Source organism: Capra hircus, chromosome 18 (genome assembly GCF_001704415.2).
Source record: "Capra hircus breed San Clemente chromosome 18, ASM170441v1, whole genome shotgun sequence".
NCBI classification, from domain to species: Eukaryota; Metazoa; Chordata; class Mammalia; order Artiodactyla; family Bovidae; genus Capra; species Capra hircus.
The window spans coordinates 35,583,751-35,606,932 of record NC_030825.1 but is presented as its reverse complement, the minus strand read 5'-3'; the positions used below and the strand labels follow the sequence as shown (position 1 = coordinate 35,606,932).

The 23,182-nt window shown below is 42.4% G+C and overlaps 1 protein-coding gene across 1 annotated transcript; it reads right to left on the bottom strand.

The window, feature by feature from the left end:
- Nucleotides 1,301–23,112, bottom strand: CMTM2 (CKLF like MARVEL transmembrane domain containing 2). Its single transcript, XM_005692106.3, has 4 exons — nucleotides 22,718–23,112; nucleotides 22,422–22,580; nucleotides 2,194–2,295; nucleotides 1,301–1,713 (listed from the first exon to the last, which is right to left on the bottom strand). The coding sequence occupies exons 1-4, from the start codon at nucleotides 22,946–22,948 to the stop codon at nucleotides 1,459–1,461; spliced, it is 747 nt and encodes a 248-aa protein (XP_005692163.1). The 5' UTR covers nucleotides 22,949–23,112; the 3' UTR covers nucleotides 1,301–1,458.

Sequence of the window (23,182 nt, the reverse complement as noted above, 5' to 3'; positions counted from 1 at the left end):
ACTGAGCCGCCTAGGAAGCCCCTGCTTAGTCTTCCTGTTAAGTCTTAGTAGTTTTCTAACGTGCTATGGAGACTCCCAGTCCATCCTAAAGGAAATCAACCCTGAACACTCACTGGAAGGACTGATGCTGAAGCTGAAGTTCCAATACTTTGGCCACCTGATGCTGAAGCTGAAGTTCCAATACTTTGGCCACCTGATGCTGAAGCTGAAGTTCCAATACTTTGGCCACCTGATGCAAAGAGCCAACCCGTTGGAACAGACCCGATGCTGGGAAAGGTTGAGGGTAGGAGGAGAAGGGGGCGACAGAGGATGAGATGGTTGGATGGCATCAGCAATTCAGTGGACATACATTTGAGCAGACTCCAGGAGACGGTGAAGGATAGGGAAGCCTGGCCTGCTGCAGTCCATGGAGTCACAAAGAGTCAAACACGACTGAGCAACTGAACAATAGAGACTCCTAGTATCAGACCCCAGGGTTGGGGTGCCCCCATATGTGGTTTGAACTGCTCATTCCTCAAGGAGAATCTCTGAGCCCATGTAACTCTCCTGCCTCTTCTGTGTCTCCTCCCAGGAGTATGGGTCCTGACCTCATTGCTTCTGTTTCCTTCTAGCCAACACTGTGTGGATCTATTCTACAGCTTTGGTTATAGAAGGCTCTTTTTTGCCAGTCTCCAGCTTGTTTTCAGTGAGGACTGCGCCACCTGTAGATGTGTGTTTGATGTATTCTTAGTGGGAGATGAGCTCAGGGTCCTTCTCTGCCATTTTCATCCCCTTCTAGGCACTGGCGCTTTAGTTATATTTTCAAGTCCTAAAAAATCAGGTTATTTTTATATTGCCCTTGACAATCTTATTTTTCTTTTGGTCTGGATTTCCTGATAATCTCTTTTTAATTTGAGGATAGTTGCTTTACCATCTTGTGTTGCCTGATAATATTTTGACACAGGGAAAGCAAGAACCACCTCCAGGGTGCTAAACCACCTCCAGAGGTTTTAACCGCTTTCTGCCAATGCCTCTTGCTTTCTATGTCCTCTCTGGGCAGAGACCCTGCTGAGTTGATTCTGTTTTTCCCTGTTCCTGAAATGCACGGAAATGTGACATGAAAAGGTCACTGTGAACAAAAGGCAGCCTTTCGTTTTCCAGTCTCTGCTTTTCCGTTGGCCACTCTGGCTGGCTGTGTGGACAGTGGGTGCCACCCACACTTCTGGTCCCCTCAAATCCCCGGGCCCCCCTCCAGCCTTGCCCTCCATACCAAAACTTTTGGCTACTCCTGCTGAATGAACAAAATAACCATTACGTCAACTTTAAGGTTTTCAAAATCCATTTAAGAAGAAATTTCTTTTCCAATCAGAGATGGTGGTTGAAATGGATAAGAAGACCATTCTAGAGAGAAGACAGGCCAGACAGTGGGAACGTGTTCTGCGGTGAGACGCCCGGCCACCTGTGACGTGTGCCTCCGCCTCACTTCTTGCCTCCCTTTGCCTTGCCCTTGTCTGCTTCCCCCTTCTTGGCGTCTGGCTTTGCCTTGGGGTCCTTTGGTTTTGCTGCCTCCTTTTTTTTCCCTGCCTCCTCTGTTTTTTCTGCGGGCTTTGGCTTTTCAGGCTCCTTTGGTGGTGGAGGAACCAGCACGTTCCTTTTGACCTTCTTGCCTTTGAAGTGTTTCTTTTGAAGACAAACGTCCACTAAAGCAAAAAGGGCGGCCACACCTATAAGGACCTGGGAAACAAAAGCATCCTCGTTACTTGGGGGCTTTTCCTTCAAAATGTCAGAGTTCCTTCCTGACTTGCAGACCAGTCGCTGCTGCTTAACCCCGTCCCTCGACCCCTCAAGCTGCCAGGTCCCAGAGAAACTTCCAGTTCGCCCCGCCACCCGCTGGCCTCAGCTTCCTCAGCTGAGCCCCATCCCTTCTGTCCCTTGCCGCAGCGCCTTTTCTTTTTCTCTGCAGGCCCGGCCTGGGTGGGGCCCTTTGCTCTGGGGTCCGCAGGCTGCTTTGAAGAGGAAACCATTAGCTAGGTGGGCTCCCTGTACACCATCTTTATTTAAATGGCTTTTCCACGAGAAACACCAACTTTACTTTCAAACTTTGCTTGGATGGCAAAATTTTGTGAAAACAGCATCTTTTCCTTCTGGGAAAATAACTGTTCTCCTGAAGTGCTGATTCCTGAGCAAATAAACAGCCCAATGGGCAAGACTCACCACAGCGGTAACGTAGTTCGGTGGCACTGTTTGCCGACTTCTGATAGCGAAGACCGCGCCCCCCACGAGGAAACCACAGCAAAACAGGTCGTTGAGAAGATCCTGAAAGCATGGGAGAGAGAAGTCAGCTCTCAACAGGGCTGAGGCCCCTTCAACACCCGCTGATCTAGCTTCCGCCAAGGGGAATAGTTTTAAAAGTGACCAAGCTTCTGCCAAAGGGAATGGTTTCCAAACTTCTGCCCCATCTAAAGTGTGTGTGTTAGTTGCCCAGTGGTATCCGACTCTGAGACCCCATGGACTGTAGGCCACCAGGCTCCTCTGTCCATGGGATTTCCCAGGCAAGAGTACTACAGTGGATTGCCATGCCCTTCTCCAGGGGATCTTCCCTGGAGATGAGGGATTGAACCAGGGATTGAACCCCATCCCCTGCATTGTAGATGGTCTCTTGCATTGCAGGCAGAGTCTTTACCACCTGAGCCACCAGGGTCAGATGATATAGGAAGGTATATAAGATGATGAATGTATAGCGGGTTAGGGGGACATATCTGTAGTTAAACAGCTGGACTCTGAGTTGCTGAACTCTGAGTTGACACACAAAGTCCAGGATGCTTAACTGCCATTATGGGCTGCCTTGGCTACTATCCTGTGAAGTCACACATTTGGTGGCTATGTTTTTAGCTATGCTTTTCCCCACTTCCAACGCTCACTTAAATAAATTTGCAATACACAACGTCTTTCTACCCTCGGGGCCAGTGCCTCTTTCTGAATCCAGGGTGGGCTGCGTTGCTCACAGGAGGTTCTGTTGGACTCTGGTCCTTCAGCTGGAAGCCTGGCAACGATGTCTTCACCCTCAGCCCACTCCTCCCCTGAGCCTTTGCAAGGCCAGATCACTTCCTCATCATCCACCCTCTTTCCTATCCCTCGTGGCTGCAGTCCTGCCCTTGCTCCATATCTGCTTCCGTGACCCTATACTGACAAGGTCCAGATGTTCCCAGATTGAGCAAAAGGGCTACCTCCTATACTGTCTTCCCCTCAATTACCACCCACTGTGGCTCCCTGGCACAGCCAGACTGGACTCAGAGTTGGCCGAACCTGGGCCACAACAAGTTGGCTTTCTCCCCCATCACTCCTGAGGCCCAGAGCTTGTGCGTCCTTTTAACCCTGTGGGCAGTGGCTGACCCTGCAGAGTTGGGCAGTGCCATCTTTCCCCTTGATTTCTCTGATGCCATTTTCTGTGGGTTGCCCTTCCCTGGCCACCTTGTCTCAGGCCTTTTCTTTTCCTCTTCAGTGTTCTGGATTTTAATACATTTCAAACATACAGAAAATTATAGAACAGCCCAACCCTGCTCCCACCTCCACCGGCCATGAACCACTGAGATTAAACAGATATTAATGTCTTGCAGTATTTGCCTCATGGCCCTCAAAACAAAAAGAAAAAAAACAAACCCTAAACAAAAAAGCTTCATGGGATGAGCCAGTCTTACCATTCCATACCTCTCCCTGCCTTTTGCATGACTTCCAAGTCTACGGGTAGTCTTCCCAGATGTATAGCAGTATTTTCTTCTCTATTCAGTTCAGTTCAGTTCAGTGGCTCAGTTGTGTCCGACTCTTTGTGGCCCCATGGACTGCAGCACGCCAGGCCTCCCTGTCCATCACCAACTCATGGAGCTTACCCAAACTCATGTCCATTGAGTCGGTGATGCCATCCAGCCATCTCATCCTCTGTTGCCCCCTTCTCCTGCCCCCAGTCCCTCCCAGCATCAGGGTCTTTTCAAATGAGTCAGCTCTTCACAGCAGGTGGCCAAAGTGTTGGAGTTTCAGCTTCAGCATCAGTCCTTCCAATGAACACCCAGGACTGATCTCCTTTAGGATGGACTAGTTGGATCTCCTTGCAGTCCAAGGGACTCTCAAGAGTCTTCTCCAACACCACAGTTCAAAAGCATCAATTCTTCAGTGCTCAGTTTTCTTTATAGTCCAACTCTCACATCCATACATGACTACTGGAAAAACCATAGCTTTGACTAGACAGACCTTTGTTGACAAAGTAATGTCTCTGCTTTTTAAAATGCTCTCTAGGTTGGTCATAACTTTCCTTCCAAGGAGTAAGCATTTTTTAATTTCTTGGCTGCAATCACCATCTGCAGTGATTTTGGAGCTCAAAAAAATAAAGTCAGCCACTGTTTCCTCTGTTTCCCTATCTAGTTGCCATGAAGTGATGGACTGATGCTTTAATATTAGTTTTCTGAATGTTGAGCTTTAAGCCAACTTTTTCACTCTTCTCTTTCACTTTCATCAAGAGGCTCTTTAGTTCTTCACTTTCTGCCATAAGGGTGGTGTCATCTGCATATCTGAGCTTATTGATATTTCTCCCAGCAATCTTGATTCCAGCTTGTGCTTCATCCAGCCCAGCATTTCTCATGATGTACTCTGCATAGAAGTTAAATAAGCAGGGTGACAATATACAGCCTTGATGTACTCCTTTTCCTATTTGGAACCAGTCTGTTGTTCCATGTCCAGTTCTAACTGTTGCTTCCTGACCTGCATACAGATTTCTCAGGAGGCAGGTCAGGTGGTCTTGTATTCCCAACTCTTTCAGAATTTTCCACAGTTTATTGTGATCCACACAGTCAAAGGCTTTAGCATAATCAATAAAGCAGAAATAGATGTTGTTCTGGAACTCTCTTGCTTTTTCGATCATCCAGCAGATGTTGGCAGTTTCATCTCTGGTTCCTCTGCCTTTTCTAAATCCAGCTTGAACATCTGGAATTTCACGGTTCACGTATTGCTGAAGCCTGGCTTGGAGAATTTTGAGCATTACTTTACTAGTGTGTGAGATGAGTGCAGTTGTGTGGTAGTTTGAGCATTCTTTGGCATTGCCTTTCACTGGAATTGGAATGAAAACGGACCTTTTCCAGTCCTGTGGCCGCTGCTGAGTTTTCTAAATTTGCTGGCATATTGAGTGCACCACCTTCACAGCATCATCTGTTAGGGTTTGAAATAGCTCAACTGGAATTCCATCACCTCCACTAGCTTTGTTCGTAGTGATGCTTCCTAAGGCCCACTTGACTTCACATTCCCGGATGTCTGGCTCTAGTTGAGTGATCACACCATCGTGATTATCTGGGTCATGAAGATCTTTTTTGTACAGTTCTTCTGTGTATTCTTGCAACCTCTTCTTTATATCTTCTGCTTCTGTTAGGTCCATACCATTTCTGTCCTTTATTGAGCCCATTTCGCATGAAATGTTCCCTTGGTATCTCTAATTTTCTTGAAGAGATCTCTAGTCTTTCCCATTCTATTGTTTTCCTCTATTTCTTTGCACTGATCACTGAGGAAGGCTTTCTTATCTCTTCTTGCTATTCTTTGGAACTCTGCATTCAGATGGGTATATCTTTCCTTTTCTCCTTTGTTTTTCACTTCTTTTCATAGCTATTTGTAAGGCCTCCTCAGACAGCCATGTTACTTTTTTGCATTTCTTTTTCTTGGGGATGGTCTTGATTGCTGTCTCCTGTACAGTGTCACCAACCTCTGTCCAGAGTTCATCACTCTATCAGGTCTAGTCCCTTAAATCTATTTCTCACTTCTACTGTATAATCGTAAGGGATTTGATTTAGGTCATACCTGAATGGTCTAGTGGTTTTCCCTACTTTTTTCAATTTAAGTCTGAATTTGGCAATAAGAGTTCATGATCTGAGCCACAGTCAGCTCTCAGTCTTGTTTTTGCTGATTACATAGAGCTTCTCCATCTTTGGCTGCAAAAAATATAATCAATCTGATTTTGGTGTTGACCATCTGGCACAGTCCACGTGTAGAGTCTTCTCTCGTGTTGTTGGAAGAGGGTGTTTGCTATGACCAGTGTGTTCTCTTGGCAAAACTCTATTACTTTTGCCCTGCTCATTCTGTACTCCAAGGCTAAATTTGCCTGTTACTCCAGGTGTTTCTTGACTTCCTACTTTTGTATTCCAGTTCCCTGTAATGAAAAGGATATCTTTTTTGGGTGTTAGTTATGAACGGTCTTGTAGGTCTTCATATAACCATTCAACTTCAGCTTCTTCAGCATTACTGGTCAGGCATAGACTTGGATTACCATGATATTATATATTCATAAAAAATATATAGTATTTTGTGTTTTAAATTTCAATAAAAGATGTATCTTATAGCATGTGCTTTTTAAACTTAACAATTTTTGAGATTTACCCATCTTGAGAAATAGATGAGATTGAGATGAATGAGACTGAAGTCATTAATTTTAGCTGATGTAGGAATAAACCAAATTAGAGACACTAGGGTACTTCTGCCTTCTAGGAAATTATTATTGCCAAATGTGCCTGCAGTGAACACTTTTGTCTGTGCCTCTGATGAACATTTTTCCTTGTTGAGGTGCTGTCAAGCTTTTCTCTAAAGGACCTGTGTCAGTGTTCACTTACGCCTACAAATGTATAGGGGTTCCTGTTTCCCATGTCCTTGCCAAGGCCTAGGATTACCAGTCTTATTTTTCTTTGCCCATCTGATGAATTGAAACAGTACCTTGTTGTTTTACCTTTCAGATCGCTGGTTACTAATGAAGCATTTTTAAAAACTTGTTTTAGACATTGGGGTTTCCTGTCTATTCAGATCCCTTGCCCCATTTTTCTATGGGCTTATTTTTAAATTTTTATGATGTCTTCTTTTGTGAAAGTTTTAATTTTAATGATATACATGGTTTTTCTCTTTTTCTCATGGTCCCAAGTGCGTGAGTGTTCAGTCGTATTGTGTCCAACTCTTTGAGATCCCGTGGACTGTAGCCTGCCAGGCTCCTCTGTCCATGGGATTTCCCAGGCAAGAATGAACATTTATTAAATACTCCATTCAGCTGTGTTATGCCACCTGTGTCATATGCCAAGTTGCCATATGTATATAGGTCTATTTCTGGGTTCTCTCTCTTTTTTCAAATACCTGTATTAGTCTGCTCATGTTGCCATATACAAAATGCCACAGACTGGGTGGCTTAAGCATCAGACATTTATTTTCCTACAGTTCCAGAGGCTAGAAGTCTATGATCAAAGTGCTAGCAAAGTCAGTTTCTGGTGAGGACTCTTCCTGGTTTGCAGATGGCTGCCTTTTCACCATTTTCTTAGATGGCCTTTCTGTGGTGGGCAAGGTAGGGGTGGAGAGGAAGTGGGGAGAGGACACGGGAGAGGAAGGGAAAGAGAACAGGTCTTGTATCTTTTCTTATAGGAACACTAATCCTATCAGATCAGGACTCCCTGTTTAGGATCTCATTTAACCTATTTTTTAAAAATAGTTTTATACTTTGCCAACAAAGGTCCGTCTAGTCAAGGCTATGGTTTTTTCAGTAGTCATGTATGGATGTGAGAGTTGGACTGTGAAGAAAGCTGAGAGCCGAAGAATTGATGCTTTTGAACTGTGGTGTTGGAGAAGACTCTTGAGAGTCCCCTGGACTGCAAGGAGATCCAACCAGTGCATTCTGAAGGAGATCAGCCCTGGGTGTTTATTGAAAGGACTGATGCTGAAGCGGAGACTCCAGTACTTTGGCTACCTCATGCAAAGAGTTGACTCATTGGAAAAGACCCTGATGCTGGGAGGGATTGGGGGCAGGAGGAGAAGGGGACGACAGAGGATGAGATGGCTGGATGGCATCACTGACTCGATGGACGTGAGTCTGAGTGAACTCCGGGTGTTGGTGATGGACAGGGAGGCTGGCGTGCTGCGATTCATGGGGCCGCAAAGAGCGGGACACGACTGAGCGACTGAACTGACTGCCATTCATTTTTGGCTCTGCTGAGCCTTCACTGCTGCATTCTCTAGCTGCAGGGAGTGGGGGCTCCTCTCCCTAGTGGCGCGCGGCTGTCACCGCGATGGCTCCTCCTGTTGTGGAGCTCTAGGTCACGTGGGCTTTAGCGGTTGCAGCACATGGACTCAGCAGTTGTGGCTCATGGGCTTTAGAGCACAGGATCAATAGCTGTTGTGCACAGGCTTATTTGCTCTGCAGCATATGGGATCTTCCCAGACCAGGGATCAAACCTGGGTCTCCTGTATTGGCAGGCAGATTCTTTACCACTGAGCCACCAGGGAAGCCCCTCATTTAATCTTAATTACCACTCTGAAGGCCCCATCTGCAGGTATAGGCACACTGGGGACTAGGATTTCAGCATTAGAATTTTGGGGGTACGTATACATTCAGTCCATTACAATTTGATTGTCTTTTTGTCAACCCCTGAGCTAGTACCAAAGCTTTACTCTAATATCTCCTTGGGTGGGTCCATCCTTGTAATTCTCTTTATTCTTCCATGAGAATTTTAGAATCATCTTGTAAAGTTCCATAAACAACCTCTGTTAGGTTGAAATTTCACTTAATGTGGACACTGCTTTGGAATGAAATTGACATCTTTATGATAGTAACTCTTCACATCTGTGACTATGGTGTATTTCTTCTCTTAGATTGTTGTTGTTGTTGTTATGTCCAGTAACAAAATGTTGTTATCTCCACATGAAGTTTTACAGTCTTTGAATGGGTTTATTCTCAGACACCCATAGTTTCTGTTACTGCTCTAAATGGTTTCTTTGAAAAGTCACATTTTCTCATTATTTGCTGCGGGGAACACTTTGTTTCTGATTACCTTGTGGAACTCAATCAGTTCTAGTAATTTGAGTCTCCTGGATTTTCAGTGTAGAGAATCACATTATCAGTGAGTAATGCTAGTTTTTTTCTCCTTCCCAATCCATATACCATTTGTTCTTGTCATATTGTACTAAGCTCTTCAGCACAATGTTGAATGGAAGTGGGGATAGTAGGCATCTCTAAGGAAATGCTTCTAATGTTTTACCATGAAATACAATGTTCATGTTAGGCTTGGGTAGGTATTTATTATTAAGTTAAGGAAGTTCCCCTTTTTCCTGGTTTGCTAAGAGGCTTTCAAAAAGTAGTGTTGAATATTACTAAATAATTTTTGTGCAGCTTATGAGATGATTAAATGGTTTTCTCCTTTAAATAAAAGACGGTGAATTATGTTAACAGAACTTTGAGATGAAACCACCTTTATATTCCTGGCAGATGCCCTGCTTGGCCATGATGTCATGGTGCACTCCTTGCTTATGCATTGCTTGATTTAGTTTGCTAGTGTTTTTTTGAGAATTTTTATTGCTATACTCAAATAATATATGCCTATAGTTTACTTTCTTTATCAGGTCTGGTTTTAAGATCAAAGCCTTACCAGATGGTACGATATATTATAAACCTCCCCCTCCCCATTTTTTAAAGAGAAAAAAGGGATAGACCAGTGGAACTGAATATGAAGTCTAGAAATTAACTACATATGGGATTAAAAAAATTTATTTTTGGCTGCATGTGGCATACAGGATCTTAGTTCTCTGACAAGATCAAAACCATGCCCCCTGCAGTGGAAGCATGGATTCCTAACCACTGGACCACCAAAGAAGTCTCTCATATGGGATTTTAGCATTTAACAAAAATGCCATTTCAAATCAGCAGAGGGGAAGGGTGTACCGTTCAGTAAATGAATAAACTGAGTGACAGGGGGAAATAGTTGGAGAGCCATCAGGATACCAAGCTGGAGCCATGGTTCACACCATCTACCAAACGATTCCACATAAATCAAAAGATTTAAATGTAAGAAATGAAATAAGTCCCAGGGGAAAACATGGGTGAATTGCTTTATAACCTATTTTTCTATTTCTTTTTGAGTCAATTTTTGTACACTGTGGTGACCCAAGGACTAAAGAGCATCTGCTTGGTTTTATCTAAAACCAAGGAGGGTCTTGGAATGCAGGAACAGAAAAACCAGACCCTTATCGTCCTTCCCCCCCGCATGTTGTAACTATTAATGGATTTCAGGTCCTCCTGAGCAGTATAACCTGTCTCCCCTCCTACCCCACACATGGAGAAGGTATTTGCCTTACTCTTACTCCACCAGTATACATGCCTCATCCAATCAGCAAATGACCTGCAAGACCCCTATCCCACTCCTTGCACCCTGGGTATAAAAGTGGACTAAGGGTTCCTGTTCAATGCCGGTTCTCCCTTGAGCTGGTCCACTGTTCTAATAGCATCCCCCACTCTAATAAATTTTTTAAAATCTTTTATTTATTTTTTATTTTTCTGTTTACTTTCCATTTATTCACATTTCATGGATTGATACACTTGCTCAACGGGATCACTCAAAAACGGATACACACTGAGATTACATTGTCTGACAATTCAAGTATTTTAGCTTTAGAAAACAGTTTCCTATATAAAATAGAAAGCAAACAATTGATCCATTTGATATGCGACCAAGTTTCCCGTCTCTGCTACTACTGGATCTGCCACACCAGCAACACGCACACACACATACCTGTGCCTGTCACACCAGCGACACACACACACAGGCCTTGTGCTCAGAGCACCACACGGAAAGGAAGTTGTGACAGGCCCCTCCCTGTCGCCTACTGGTGCTACAGGACAAAGCGGTCTGTGCTCAGAGACCTCAGAGACCTTCCAGAATGAGGATGACTACCAGGGGTTTGGGAGTGAGTCGCTTAGTTTGTAAAAATGCACTGCACTTTCATTTGGATTGTTCTGAACTGTTCTGAAACAGAATAACTGACAAATGCTCAGAAACAGGCAATTCGCTGACCTTTAAAACTAAACCAAAAAAGCCTTCTCTAAACTCTAACAATAAGGTAGAATATTAGTTTCTTTCCCTCTACCCCAGAACAGGTAGATATTTTTTGGCATGCAGCATATCAAAAATATGATTTATATACAAATTTATTTATTTTAATTGGAGGCTAATTACTTTACAATATTGTATTGGTTTTGCCATACATCAACATGAATCCGCCATGGGTATACACGTGATCCCCATCCTGAACCCCCCTCCCGCCTCCCTCCCCATTCCCTCTTATTCTGTCTCATCTCTGGAAATTCTTTTCCAACCCGCACCTGAACCACGACATACATCATATATTTTTCTGAGAAATTAACTCTATATTCCAATTTACTGGCATAAAGGTTCATATTTTCCCTATGATCTTTAAAACCTCTTGTTTATACTAATATTTTTCTTTGTCCTCTTTTTTTCTTGAGGTTTATGGTTTATCTCCTTTATTAGTCTTTTCAAAGAATTAGATTTTATTAGTCCTCACCATGGACCTTTGTTTCTTATTTCATTAATTTTAGCTCTTTGACACTGCCTTCATAATTCTTTTTTGGTTCATCTTGTCTCCTTCTTGATATAGATATGCGAATTGTTAATTTTCATTGTTCTTTTCTCAGTATACAGACTTGAATTTGGATTGCTTAACTGCATTCTACAGATAGTATTTGCTAATACTACATGTAACTAAATCCCTATGTTTGGGGAAAACCATTAAATTTCCCTCAAATACATAAAGATTTAAATTTTACTGATTTATTTCTAATTATATTGCATTGAAGTTAGAGACTGTGGTCTATATCATATCAGTTCCTTGTTATTTGTTTATTTTTGCCTTGTGGTGTCATTGAGGATAACTTTTGTGATTGTTCCAAGTACGCTTGAAAAGAATGTGTAGCCTGTTAGTCTGGGGTGTAGGGTTCTATATGTCCTATTCATATATACGGCAGTGGATCAAGCTATCAATTACTGAAGGAGACACGTTAAAATCTCCAACTACGGTTATAATTGTTCATTTTTGTCTTTTATATTTAGGGAGCTATATTGTTAGGTATATGGGCTTTCCCAGTGGCTCAGTGCTAAAGACAGAAGACAATGTCTCAATGCAGAAGACAATGCAAAAGACGGTGTGGGTTTGATCCCTGGGTTGGAAAGATCCCTTGCAGGAGGAAATGGCAACCTCCTCCAGTATTCTTGCCAGAAAAATCCCATGGACAGAGGAGTCTGGCGGGCTTACAGTCCATAGGGTTGCAGAGTCGGATATGACTGAGTGAGCACACAGGCATTGTTAGGTACATACAAATTCAGAATTGCTATATGTAGTAATCCTCTTTACATACTTAGTTTTTAAAACATAAAATTTGTTTCATAAAATTTGTAGAGTTACGTTAGCTTTTTTTTAGTTAGTATTTTCCGCTAATTTTCTTCTATCTCTTACAACCTTTCTCCACATGCCTTGTACATTGTCGGATTTAAAAAATTTATTCTTAGAATCCTTTCTCTTTTAAATGAATGATATAGTCCATTTATATTTGCCATCATTTAAGATATATTTGCAGCCATGAAATTAAAAGACACTTACTCGTTGGAAGGAAAGTTATGACCAACCTAGATAGCATATTCAAAAGCAGAGACATTACTTTGCCGACTAAGGTCCATCTAGTCAAGGCTATGGTTTTTCCAGTAGTCATGTATGGATGTGAGAGCTGGACTGTGAAGAAGGCTGAGGGCCGAAGAATTGATGCTTTTGAACTGTGGTGTTGGAGAAGACTCTTGAGAGTCCGTTGGACTGCAAGGATAGCCAACCAGTCCATCCTAAAGGAGATCAGTCCTGGGTGTTCATTGAAAGGACTGATGTTGAAGCTGAAACTCCAATACTTTGGCCACCTGATGCAAAGAGTTGACTCATTGGAAAAGACCCTGATGCTGGGAAGGACTGGGGGCAGGAGAAGGGGATGACAGAGGATAAGATGGCTGGATGGCATCACTGACTCGATGGACATGAGTTTGGGTAAACTCCAGGAGTTGGTGATGGACAGGGAGGCCTGGCGTGCTGCGGTTCATGGGGTCGCAAAGAGTCGGACACGACTGAGCGACTGAACTGAACTGAACACATTCCTTTTTATTTTCCCCTTTTTACCTTCTATTGAGTCATTTCCCTCGATTCTCTTTTCACCTTTTCTTTTCAACAGGTTGGAGGTTACATATCCTGGAATTCTGCAGCTTCCCTGGTGGCTTAAATGGTAAAGAATCTGACCTGCAATGTAGGAGACCCAGGTTCTCTCCCTGAGTCAGGGAAAATCCCCTGGAGAAGGGAATGGCTATCCACTCCAGTAATCTTGCCTGGGAGATCCCATGGACAGAGGAACCTGGAAGGCTACCGTCCATGGGGTTGCAAAGAGTCGGACACTACTGAAGCAACTTAACACACACGTACACACATATCCTGGAATTCTATTCTTCAGCAAAACAATATTATGTCTTAATATATTAATGTTAATACTATTACCAAATCTACCGCTCCTCCCAATAAAGGCCTTTCATCTATCATATGCCACCTCTGTAGACTTACATGCTATTGCGTTGCTGCTACTCTGGTTCCACCTTGGTTTAGTGTTCTCGCCGATAAAGCTATTAATAAGTTTTTAAAAACCAAGCAACCTTGGTCAAAATGCTTAAAGTCAGTCCACAAGCTTACTAGGTTCTTTGTTTACTGTTCCTGTTTTACACTGCAAACATTTCTTTGGGGTGTAATTTCATTCTTCCTGAGGTCTTTCACTAGTGCCTTCAGTGAGGGTCAATGAAAGGGAAACATTTTTTCCTCATTCTAATTGTGTCTTTTACTCTTTCCACCTCAGTCTCTTAAAGAAATTATTCCATTGTTTTTTGGCCACTTTTGTTGCTGTTGAAAAATACGAAGTTAGTCTAATAGTTTGAGCTTTCTGTTTTAAGGTAAAGTGTCTTTTCTGTTGGTTTGATTTTTGTTTTCATTTGCCTCTGATGACCAGCTGTACCTCTATGACATGTCTAGGTATGGCTTTATTTTTATTTATTCTTCTTGGTCCCTCTTCGAGAATTCATGTCTCTCATTAAATCTAATATTAATATGCCACTCAGTTTTTTTTTGGTTACTCTTTTCATAGAGTATCTTTTTCCATTTTCACTTTCAACCTATTTGTATCTTTGGATTTAAAGGAATTCTCTTGTGATCCTCATATAGGAGAATTATGTTTTGTTTTTTTTTTAATATATTCTGATAATCTTTACTTTTTAATTGAAGAGTTTAATCTATGAACACTTAAAGTAATTCAATTCAGTTCAATTCAGTTGCTCAGTTGTGTCTGACTCTTTGTGACCCCATGAATTGCAGCACGCCAGGCCTCCCTGTCCGTCACCAACTCCTGGAGTTCACCCAAACTCATGTGCGTCAAGTCAGTGATGCCATCCAGCCATCTCATCCTCTGTCGTCATCCCCTTCTCCTCCTGCCCCGAGTCCTTCCCAGCATCAGGGTCTTTTCCAATGAGTCAACTCTTCGCATAAGGTGGCCAAAGTATTGGAGTTTCAGCCTCAGCATCAGTCCTTCCAATGAACACCCAGGACTGGTCTCCTTTAGGATGGATTGGTTGGATCTCCTTGCAGTCCAAGGGACTCTTAAGAATTACTGATGACTTATTTCTGTAATTTTGCTATTTATTTTCTATATTCATATTTCATTTTTCTTTGTTCCTCAATGTCTCCATTATCGCTTTCTTTTGTATTTAATTTTTTGAAATGTGCCAATTTTATTCTCTTATTTCCTTTCTGTCTATATATTTTAGTTAATTCCTTAGTGGTCACTTTGGAATTATTATTGGTATCTTAAATTTATAACAATCTCATTTGCATTGATACCAGCTGAGCTTCAGTAGTACACAGAAACTCATTATTGTCATAAATTGTATCTTTATACATTGTGGTCTATTAACATAGATTTAAATGGTTTTATGCATTTGTCTTTCAAATCATATCAGAAAAGAAAGAAGAGTTACAAACCCCAAATACAAGAATACTGGCTTTTATATTTACCTATGTAGTTACCTTTACTGGTGTTATTTTATGGCTTCAAATTATTGTCTAGTGTCCTTTCATTTTAGCCTGAAGCGTTTCTTGTAGAGCAGGTATATCAGCAACAAATTCCATCAATTTTTGTTTACATGGGAATATCATCATTTCTCCTTCATTTTTATTTATTTATTTTTAAAGGTTTGCCTTCATTTCTGAATGGTAATTTTTGAAGGGCAACTTCAAATTTGAAGGTTATTGTATTCATTTCTTGAAGTTGCGAAAAGAGAGTACTACTACCTGCATGGCTTAGAACAACATAAATTTAATGTTTCAGCTGTGGAGGCCAGAAGTCTGAAATAGAGATGTATGCAGGGCCCTGCTTCCTCTGAAGATGCTAGAGTAACTATCTGTTTTGGGCTTCTCTTCCAGCTTCTTGTAGCTTGAGGCATTCCTTTTCTTGTCTTGTCTTCCTATCTTCTTCCTGTGTCGCTTCACATTGTCTTCTTTCTGTTTATATCTGTATCTGTGTTCAAGTTCCTCCCTTTTACAAAGACACTGGTCACATTGGATTAGGGTCCACTCTGATAACCTCATCTTTATTTGATCATCGGCAAGGACCTTATTTCCAAATAAGGTCATGTTCACAGGAACTGGGAGTTAAGACATCACCATACTTGGGGGGTACATAATTCAACCCCTAACAGACAGCACATTTAAAAGATGGAATTTTTGGTGGATAGTTTTTTTTTTCTTCCCCCCTTTAAGGACTATAAGTACATCATTCCACTCCCTCAGGTCTCCACGGTGTCTGATGAGAAATTAGTTGTTAATCTTATTAAGGGTCCCTTGTACAAGATGAGTTATTTCTCTCTTATAACTTTCAAGACTTTATCCTGTCTTCATCTTTAGATAGTTTGATTATAATGTGTCTCAGAGTGGATCACTTTGAGTTTATCCTACTTGGTTCCTTTTGGATGCATAGATTCCTATCTTTTACCAAATTTGGAAAGATTTTGGCGTTATTTCTTTGAATATTCTTTCTGTCCCTTTCTCTCATTTTTCCCCTTTGGGGACTCTGCCTATGTTAGTATGCTTGATGGTGTCCCATGGGTCTGTTAGACTCTGTTCATTTTTTCTTCATTCTTTTTTCTGTTTCTCAAACTGAATGGTCTCAATTGACCTGTCTTCAGGTTCACTGATTCATTCTTCTGCCTGTTCAAATCTGTTGTTTAAAAAGCTCTAGTGAATTTTTCACTTCAGTTATATTAGTTTTCAGCTCCAGAGTTTCTATCTGGTTTCTTTTTAAACTTCTCTTTACTGACATTATATATTTGGTTCATGATTGTTCTCTTGGTTTCCTTTAGTTCCTTGAGCGTTTTAGAGACAGTTCATTTAAAGTCTTTGTCTAGTAAGACTAATATCTAGGTTTCTTCAACAGCAGCCTCTACTAATATATATATATATTTTCTGTGAATAGGCTAAACTTTTTTTGCATGCCTTATAATTCTTTGAAAACTATGCATTTTGAATATAATATAGTTACTCTGGAAACCATATTGCCTCTCTTCTCTAGAGTTTGTTGTTGCTGTTTGTTGTGAGTTAAGTCATTTGTATGTTTATTGTTTTTCCCTAAACTATGTTTTAAAAGATTGTATTCTTTCTCTTGTGTGGCCACTGATGTCTTTGTCTTTCATCAGCTTAATAATCAGGAGATTATTTGATGGATATTTCCTTAAATATTGGAAACAAAAAGTCTTTGCAAATTGGCTTTATATTAGGGCACTCCTTCAATATCTCTCCAAGCTGTTTAGATCTCTTAGTTTTTACTTGCTGCTTGTGCAGAGCCTAAAGGTCAGCCAAAGGCGAAAGCTTAGTTCTTCTTCTTTTTTTTTTTTTTTTCTGGGCATGTGCTGTCCTAGATTACCTGGTAGAGGTGGAGGCTTTTCAAAGTTCTTATTTCTCCCATGCATCTCCTTCCCAAACTTCTGATCTGTCTACTTCTTGGAAAACCTTGCCCCAGGTTTCTATGATTAGTACATATGCCTTTAAATGCTTTTAACAAATGCTATCTAGGAGGCTTCTTCAGCCTTGAGAAAACTCTGAAGCAGGTGACACAAAGGCAAGTCCCTGGCCAGTCCTTCAGGGAGCCACCAGATAGGTCAAGCACACAACTTAATTCTTTGGGAACAAGATTTGCATTGTTCCCTCTGCCACCAGCAAGGAATATGGTCAGGAATGTGGGCTATCTTCATGTCCACTGACAAGCTGGGGATTGAGGGATGGCAGGCAGGTTAAGTTATAAGGCTACAAAATTCTCTTACCCAAATTCAGTAACTTCTTTCTCCCTTAAGCATTTTGTTTTTGTTTAATTAGATTTCAGAGTTCTGAAAAAGTTGACTCTGACACTTTTTGAGAGCCTAATCATTGCTCTAGTAGAAGGACAGAGATTTGGAATTCCCTACTCTGTCCTTCTTTTTTTTTTTTTGGCTGCACAGCATGTGGGATCTCAGGGGATTGAACCTGCGCCCCCTGCATTGGAAGTGCAAAGTCTTAGTCGCTGGACTGCCGGGGAAAGTCCTACTCTGCCATTTTTAGTGCTGTCACTCATTAAATCTGGAGGGGTCTCAGTTACTATCACTTTGAATATTCTCTATTCTCTTGTGTGTCTTCTTCTGGAATTCCTATTAGGTTTATGATGGACTTTCTCATTCCATATTCTAGGTTTCAACTTCTCTCTTCATATTTTCTCTCTTTATCCATCAGTAATATATTCTGGGTAATTTTCCCAAATTCTTAGGCTCATTGCTTCCCCAGCTTTTGTCTAATATATTTTTTAACCAATTTATTGACATTTTTATTTCCATAACCATATGTTCAGGCTCTAGACATTATATCTTATAACTTTTAAAAAATCTGTCTATTCTGACCTCTTAATGCCTTATTCTTTTCTTCAGGCTTTTATTTATGTCTTTATAATTTAAATGTATTATAAATTATTTTCAGACAGTTCTTTTACTATCTCATATTCTAAGGGTTCTAATCCTCCCATTTGTTATTTTTGCTGGGTCTTGATTCTTAGTCATGAGTTTTGTAGTTTGGAAGTGTGAATTCATTTTTGATTGCCCCACACACACACCCTTTTCATTATAGGGGACTGGAATGCAAAAGTAGGAAATGAAGAAACACCTGGAATAATACACAAATTTGGCCTTGGAGTACAGAATGAAGCAGGGCAAAGGTAATAGAGTTTTGCCAAGAGAACACACTGGTCATAGCAAACACTGTCTTCCAACAACACAAGATAAGACTCTACACATGGACATCACCAGATGGCCAACACTGAAATCAGACTGATTATATTCTTTGCAGCCAAAGATGGAGAAGCTCTATAGAGTCAGCAAAAACAAGACCGGGAGCTGACTGTGGCTCGGATCATGAACTCCTTATTGCCAAATTCAGACTTACATTGAAAAAAGTAGGGAAAACCACTAGACCATTCAGGTATGACCTATTCAAATCCCTTACGATTATACAGTAGAAGTGAGAAATAGATTTAAGGGACTAGACCTGATAGATAGAGTGCCTGATAAACTACGGATGGAGGTTCATGACATTGTACAGGAGACAGCGATCAAGACCATCCCCAAGAAAAAGAAATGCAAAAAAGCAACATGACTGTCTGAGGAGCCCTTACAAATAGCTGTGAAAAGAAGAGAAGTGAAAAACAAAGGAGAAAAGGAAAGATATACCCATCTGAATGCAGAGTTCCAAAGAATAGCAAGAAGAGATAAGAAAGCCTTCCTCAGCAATCAATGCAAAGAAATAGAGGAAAACAATAGAATGGGAAAGACTAGAGATCTCTTCAAGAAAATTAGAGATACCAAGGGAACATTTCATGCAAAATGGCCTCAATAAAGGACAGAAATGGTATGGACCTAACAGAAGCAGAAGATATTAAGAAAAGGTGGCAAGAATACACGGAAGAACTGTACAAAAAAGATCTTCACGACCCAGATAATCACGATGGTGTGATCACTCAACTAGAGCCAGACATCCGAGAATGTGAAGTCAAGTGGGCCTTAGGAAGCATCACTACGAACAAAGCTAGTGGAGGTGATGGAATTCCAGTTGAGCTATTTCAAACCCTAACAGATGATGCTGTGAAGGTGGTGCACTCAATATGCCAGCAAATTTGGAAAACTCAGCAGCGGCCACAGGACTGGAAAAGGTCCGTTTTCATTCCAATTCCAGTGAAAGGCAATGCCAAAGAATGCTCAAACTACTATACAATTGCACTCATCTCACATGCTAGTAAAGTAATGCTCAAAATTCTCCAAGCCAGGCTTCACCAATACATGAACCGTGAACTTCCAGATGTTCAAGCTGGATTTAGAAAAGGCAGAGGAAAAAAAAAAAAAGAAAAGGCAGAGGAACCAGAGATGAAACTGCCAACATCTGCTGGATCATCGAAAAAGGAAGGGAGTTCCAGAACAACATCTATTTCTGTTTTATTGACTATGCCAAAGCCTTTGACTGTGTGGATCACAGCAAACTGTGGAAAATTCTGAAAGAGTTGGGAATACAAGACCACCTGACCTGCCTCCTGAGAAATCTGTATGCAGGTCAGGAAGCAACAGTTAGAACTGGACATGAACAACAGACTGGTTCCAAATAGGAAAATGAGTACGTCAAGGCTGTATATTGTCACCCTGCTTATTTAACTTCTATGCAGAGTACATCATGAGAAATGCTGGGCTGGATGAAGCACAAGCTGGACTCAAGATTTCCAGGCGAAATATCAATAAGCTCAGATATGCAGATGACACCACCCTTATGGCAGAAAGTGAAGAAGAACTAAAGAGCCTCTTGATGAGAGTGAAAGAAGACAGAGAAAAAGTTGGCTTAAGGTTCAACATTCAGAAAACTAATCATGGCATCCGGTCCCATCACTTCATGGCAACTAGATGTGGAAACAAAGGAAACAGTGGCTGACTTTATTTTCTTGGGCTCCAAAATCACTGCAGATGGTGATTGCAGCCATGAAATTAAAGGATGCTTACACCTTGGAAGGAAAGTTATGACCAACCTAGAGAGCATTTTAAAAAGCAGAGACATTACTTTGCCAACAAAGGTCCGTCTAGTCAAGGCTATGGTTTTTCCAATGGTCATGTATGGATGTGAGAGTTGGACTATAAAGAAAGCTGAGCACTGAAGAATTGATGCTTTTTAACTGTGGTGTTGGAGAAGACTCTTGAGAGTCCCTTAGACTGCAAGGAGATCCAACCAGTCCATCCTAAAGGAGATCAGTCCTGTGTGTTCATTGGCAGGACTGCTGCTGAATCTGAGACTCCAACACTTTGGCCACCTGCTGTGAAGAGCTGACTCATTGGAAAAGACCCTGATGCTGGGAAAGATTGAAGGCGAGAGAAGAAGGGGATGACAGAGGATGAGATGGTTGGATGGCATCACTGACTCAATGGACATGAGTTTGGGTAAGCTCCAGGAGTCAGTGATGGACAGGGAGGCCTGGCGTGTTGCAGTCCATGGAGTTACAAAGAGTCGGACATGACTGGGCAACTGAACTGAATACTCCTGTAACCTGTCTTGTGAGATTTGTTTATGCTTTGATTATGATTTTGCACTTGTTTGTCAAGAATCCTATGGATTTCTTCAGAATACTATCAAATTGGGATTGATTTTTATGCCAGTTTCCAGGCAGTGTGTTTTCTAAACTTCATGAAGGTTTCCAGGCTGAAGGGAGGAAAACTTAGACCAAATCTATACAAAGGGCTACCCAGGTGGTGCTAGTGGTAAAGAACTCACCTGCCAATGCTGGAGACATAAGAGATGAGGGTTCAATCCCTGGATCAGGAAGATCCCCTGGGGGGGGGGTGGACATGGCAACTCACTCCAGTATTCTTGCCTGGAGAATTGCATAAACCAAGGAGCCTGGCAGGCTGCAGTCCATAGAGTCACACAGAATCAGACATGACTGAAGTGCCTTAGCAGGTACACACACGTACAAAGTGTAAGCTCAAGGTTCATAGTTCTCAAGATCTTTTGTGGTTTTTCCTCACTGAAAACTCAGGTAGAGATGAGTATGCTTTCTTGTTCTTCTGTGTAAGGAAAAGGTGTCTCCTCTGTCTTTTCCCTCAGGGTACAGTCTTTGCAGGGTGCTGGCCTTGTATGGGATTTTTGGTTCTAAATCTCCACTTTGCCTAGGACCAAGGCCGCATCTCTTAACTTGAGAATATGTGAGAATCCATGTTCAGAGTTCCTGGGCTAACACTTCATGGGCCATCTCCACCCACACTGAAGCAGCTGATTAGATCACTGCTCCTGTTTCCCATTTCTGGCATCTGTGCGTTTCCCCTTTTTTTTTCTTTTGCCAACTCAGCCATTCAGTTAAATCAATAGTGTTTACATTTCCCCACTAATAGTTTTATGTAAGTACAGCAGGAGGATTTTCAGGGTTCAGTGATTTTTCATCTTGTGGGAACTACCAGTATCTTCTCAAGGACTTTGGCTGGAAATGTGTCCTCTGCTTATCCCTTTCCCAAGAGCTTTATGGCCCTCTTTTCCTTTCTCCAGACCTGTGGGTCACTCTAAAAACTTTTAACAAGTAGGCAGGACAGATTGCAGTTAGGGACTCAGACTCTACTAAAAAAGCTGGGTTTGAATCCTTTTTCTGCCACTTACTACCTGAATTACCTGGGGGCAAGTTGCTTGGCCATTCTGAACCTATTTTGTGTATAAAGTGAGTGAAAATGGTGAGCACAGGACTCTAGAGACATGCTGTGATCAAGCAATGAACGAGGGACCTTGGGTTAGTTGGAAGTTAGGTAGGTAAGTTTTATGATTACCTAGGTAATGGGCAAGGGTTCAGCTCCGTGAGTCTTCGCATCAGGCACTTTATTTTTCCTCTCTAGGAACAATCTAATACAAGATTATTACTGTGTTCATGTTACAGATGAAGAAACAGAGTCTGGGAGTGGTAACTTGCCCAGCTCAGTCCCATTCCAGTGAATGATTGCTTTGGGCTGAACATCTTTCTGGACTTAGCATCCCTTTACAAGGACAGTCACCGTAGATCTGGTGCTACTTTACAAGTGATTTTTCTTTTTAATTCTCATTTTATATGACTGATTTCTTTCTTGGATTTCAGGCAACAGGGTACCTTTGAAGTGATCTTTTCAGTCAAGTGTGCTGGCATAGGGGTTGGCAGGAACCACTGGTTGCTACACGCCCCTTGCTGCCAAGGAGAGCAAAGCTTCAGGAAAGCAGACTTCTTCCTTTGACCACAAGGTAGGGATGGGGCCCTCCACCCTTAAGCTGAGCCTTTTGGAAGCCTTTTTTACCTAACTTCAGCTGCCCCTGCTCTGGCCCCACCTGAAGGTGCTAAGCCCATGCCTGGAACACAATAAGAGAGATGAGGTGTATCTCTTTGTTCAGTCACTTTTCAAGTGCCAAGACACATGCACGGATGTCACACCAGGCTCAGCCACTCCCCACCACCCCTCACTTACAGAAATGGGCCACAGGATGAAGGGCACGTATCTCTGGATGGCGAAGGTGTAGATAATGATGAAGAAGATGAAGATGGATATCTCCATGGTGATGATGAGTGTCAGGATGGGGTGTACAGTGGTCCCCGTGAACATTACCAGCGAACCTATTAGGCAGGCCTGCCAGGAGACATGCCCTTTGAGCCATGGCAAAGGGCTCAGGCCACAGGAGCCTCAGGGAGCCCACTCCTTCTCCCTCCTCCCTCCTCCCATCTTTGGACATCCCGCTCCCACCCAGGGATACAGGCCCAACTTACCAAGCTAATGAGCTTGACCTCGGCGTGCCCCACACTCCAGAACTCTTTATTGCTGTCCTTGAATTCCCACCTGTAACGGCGACACCCCTTCCTCGTTCCCACTTCATCTTTGGGCTGCTCTGACTTTTTCCTGTACTCCCGTTTACTCTCAGCCTCCTGCGCTCCAGGTGCTGCTGGGGCTGCTGGGGCTGCTGCTGCCGGTTCCCCGGGTTTGTCCTTTTTATCAGCCATCTGACCGTGAAGTTCTCAGGTTCTCACGGCCTGCCCAATTTCTCTTGCCGTCCCTGGCCAGGCTCGGCCTTTGCGCGAGCCAGATGCCCACCGACCTACTTAAAGGCCGCGCTCAGCCAACTGCCAGGAAGGAGGAGCGAAAAGCCAACGCCTGGCGCCCTCCTGGCGCGCGCCTGGCCTCCCCACGCGAGCCCTCTCTACCCGCCCCGGGCCCCCGGCCCCCGCCCTCCGGCG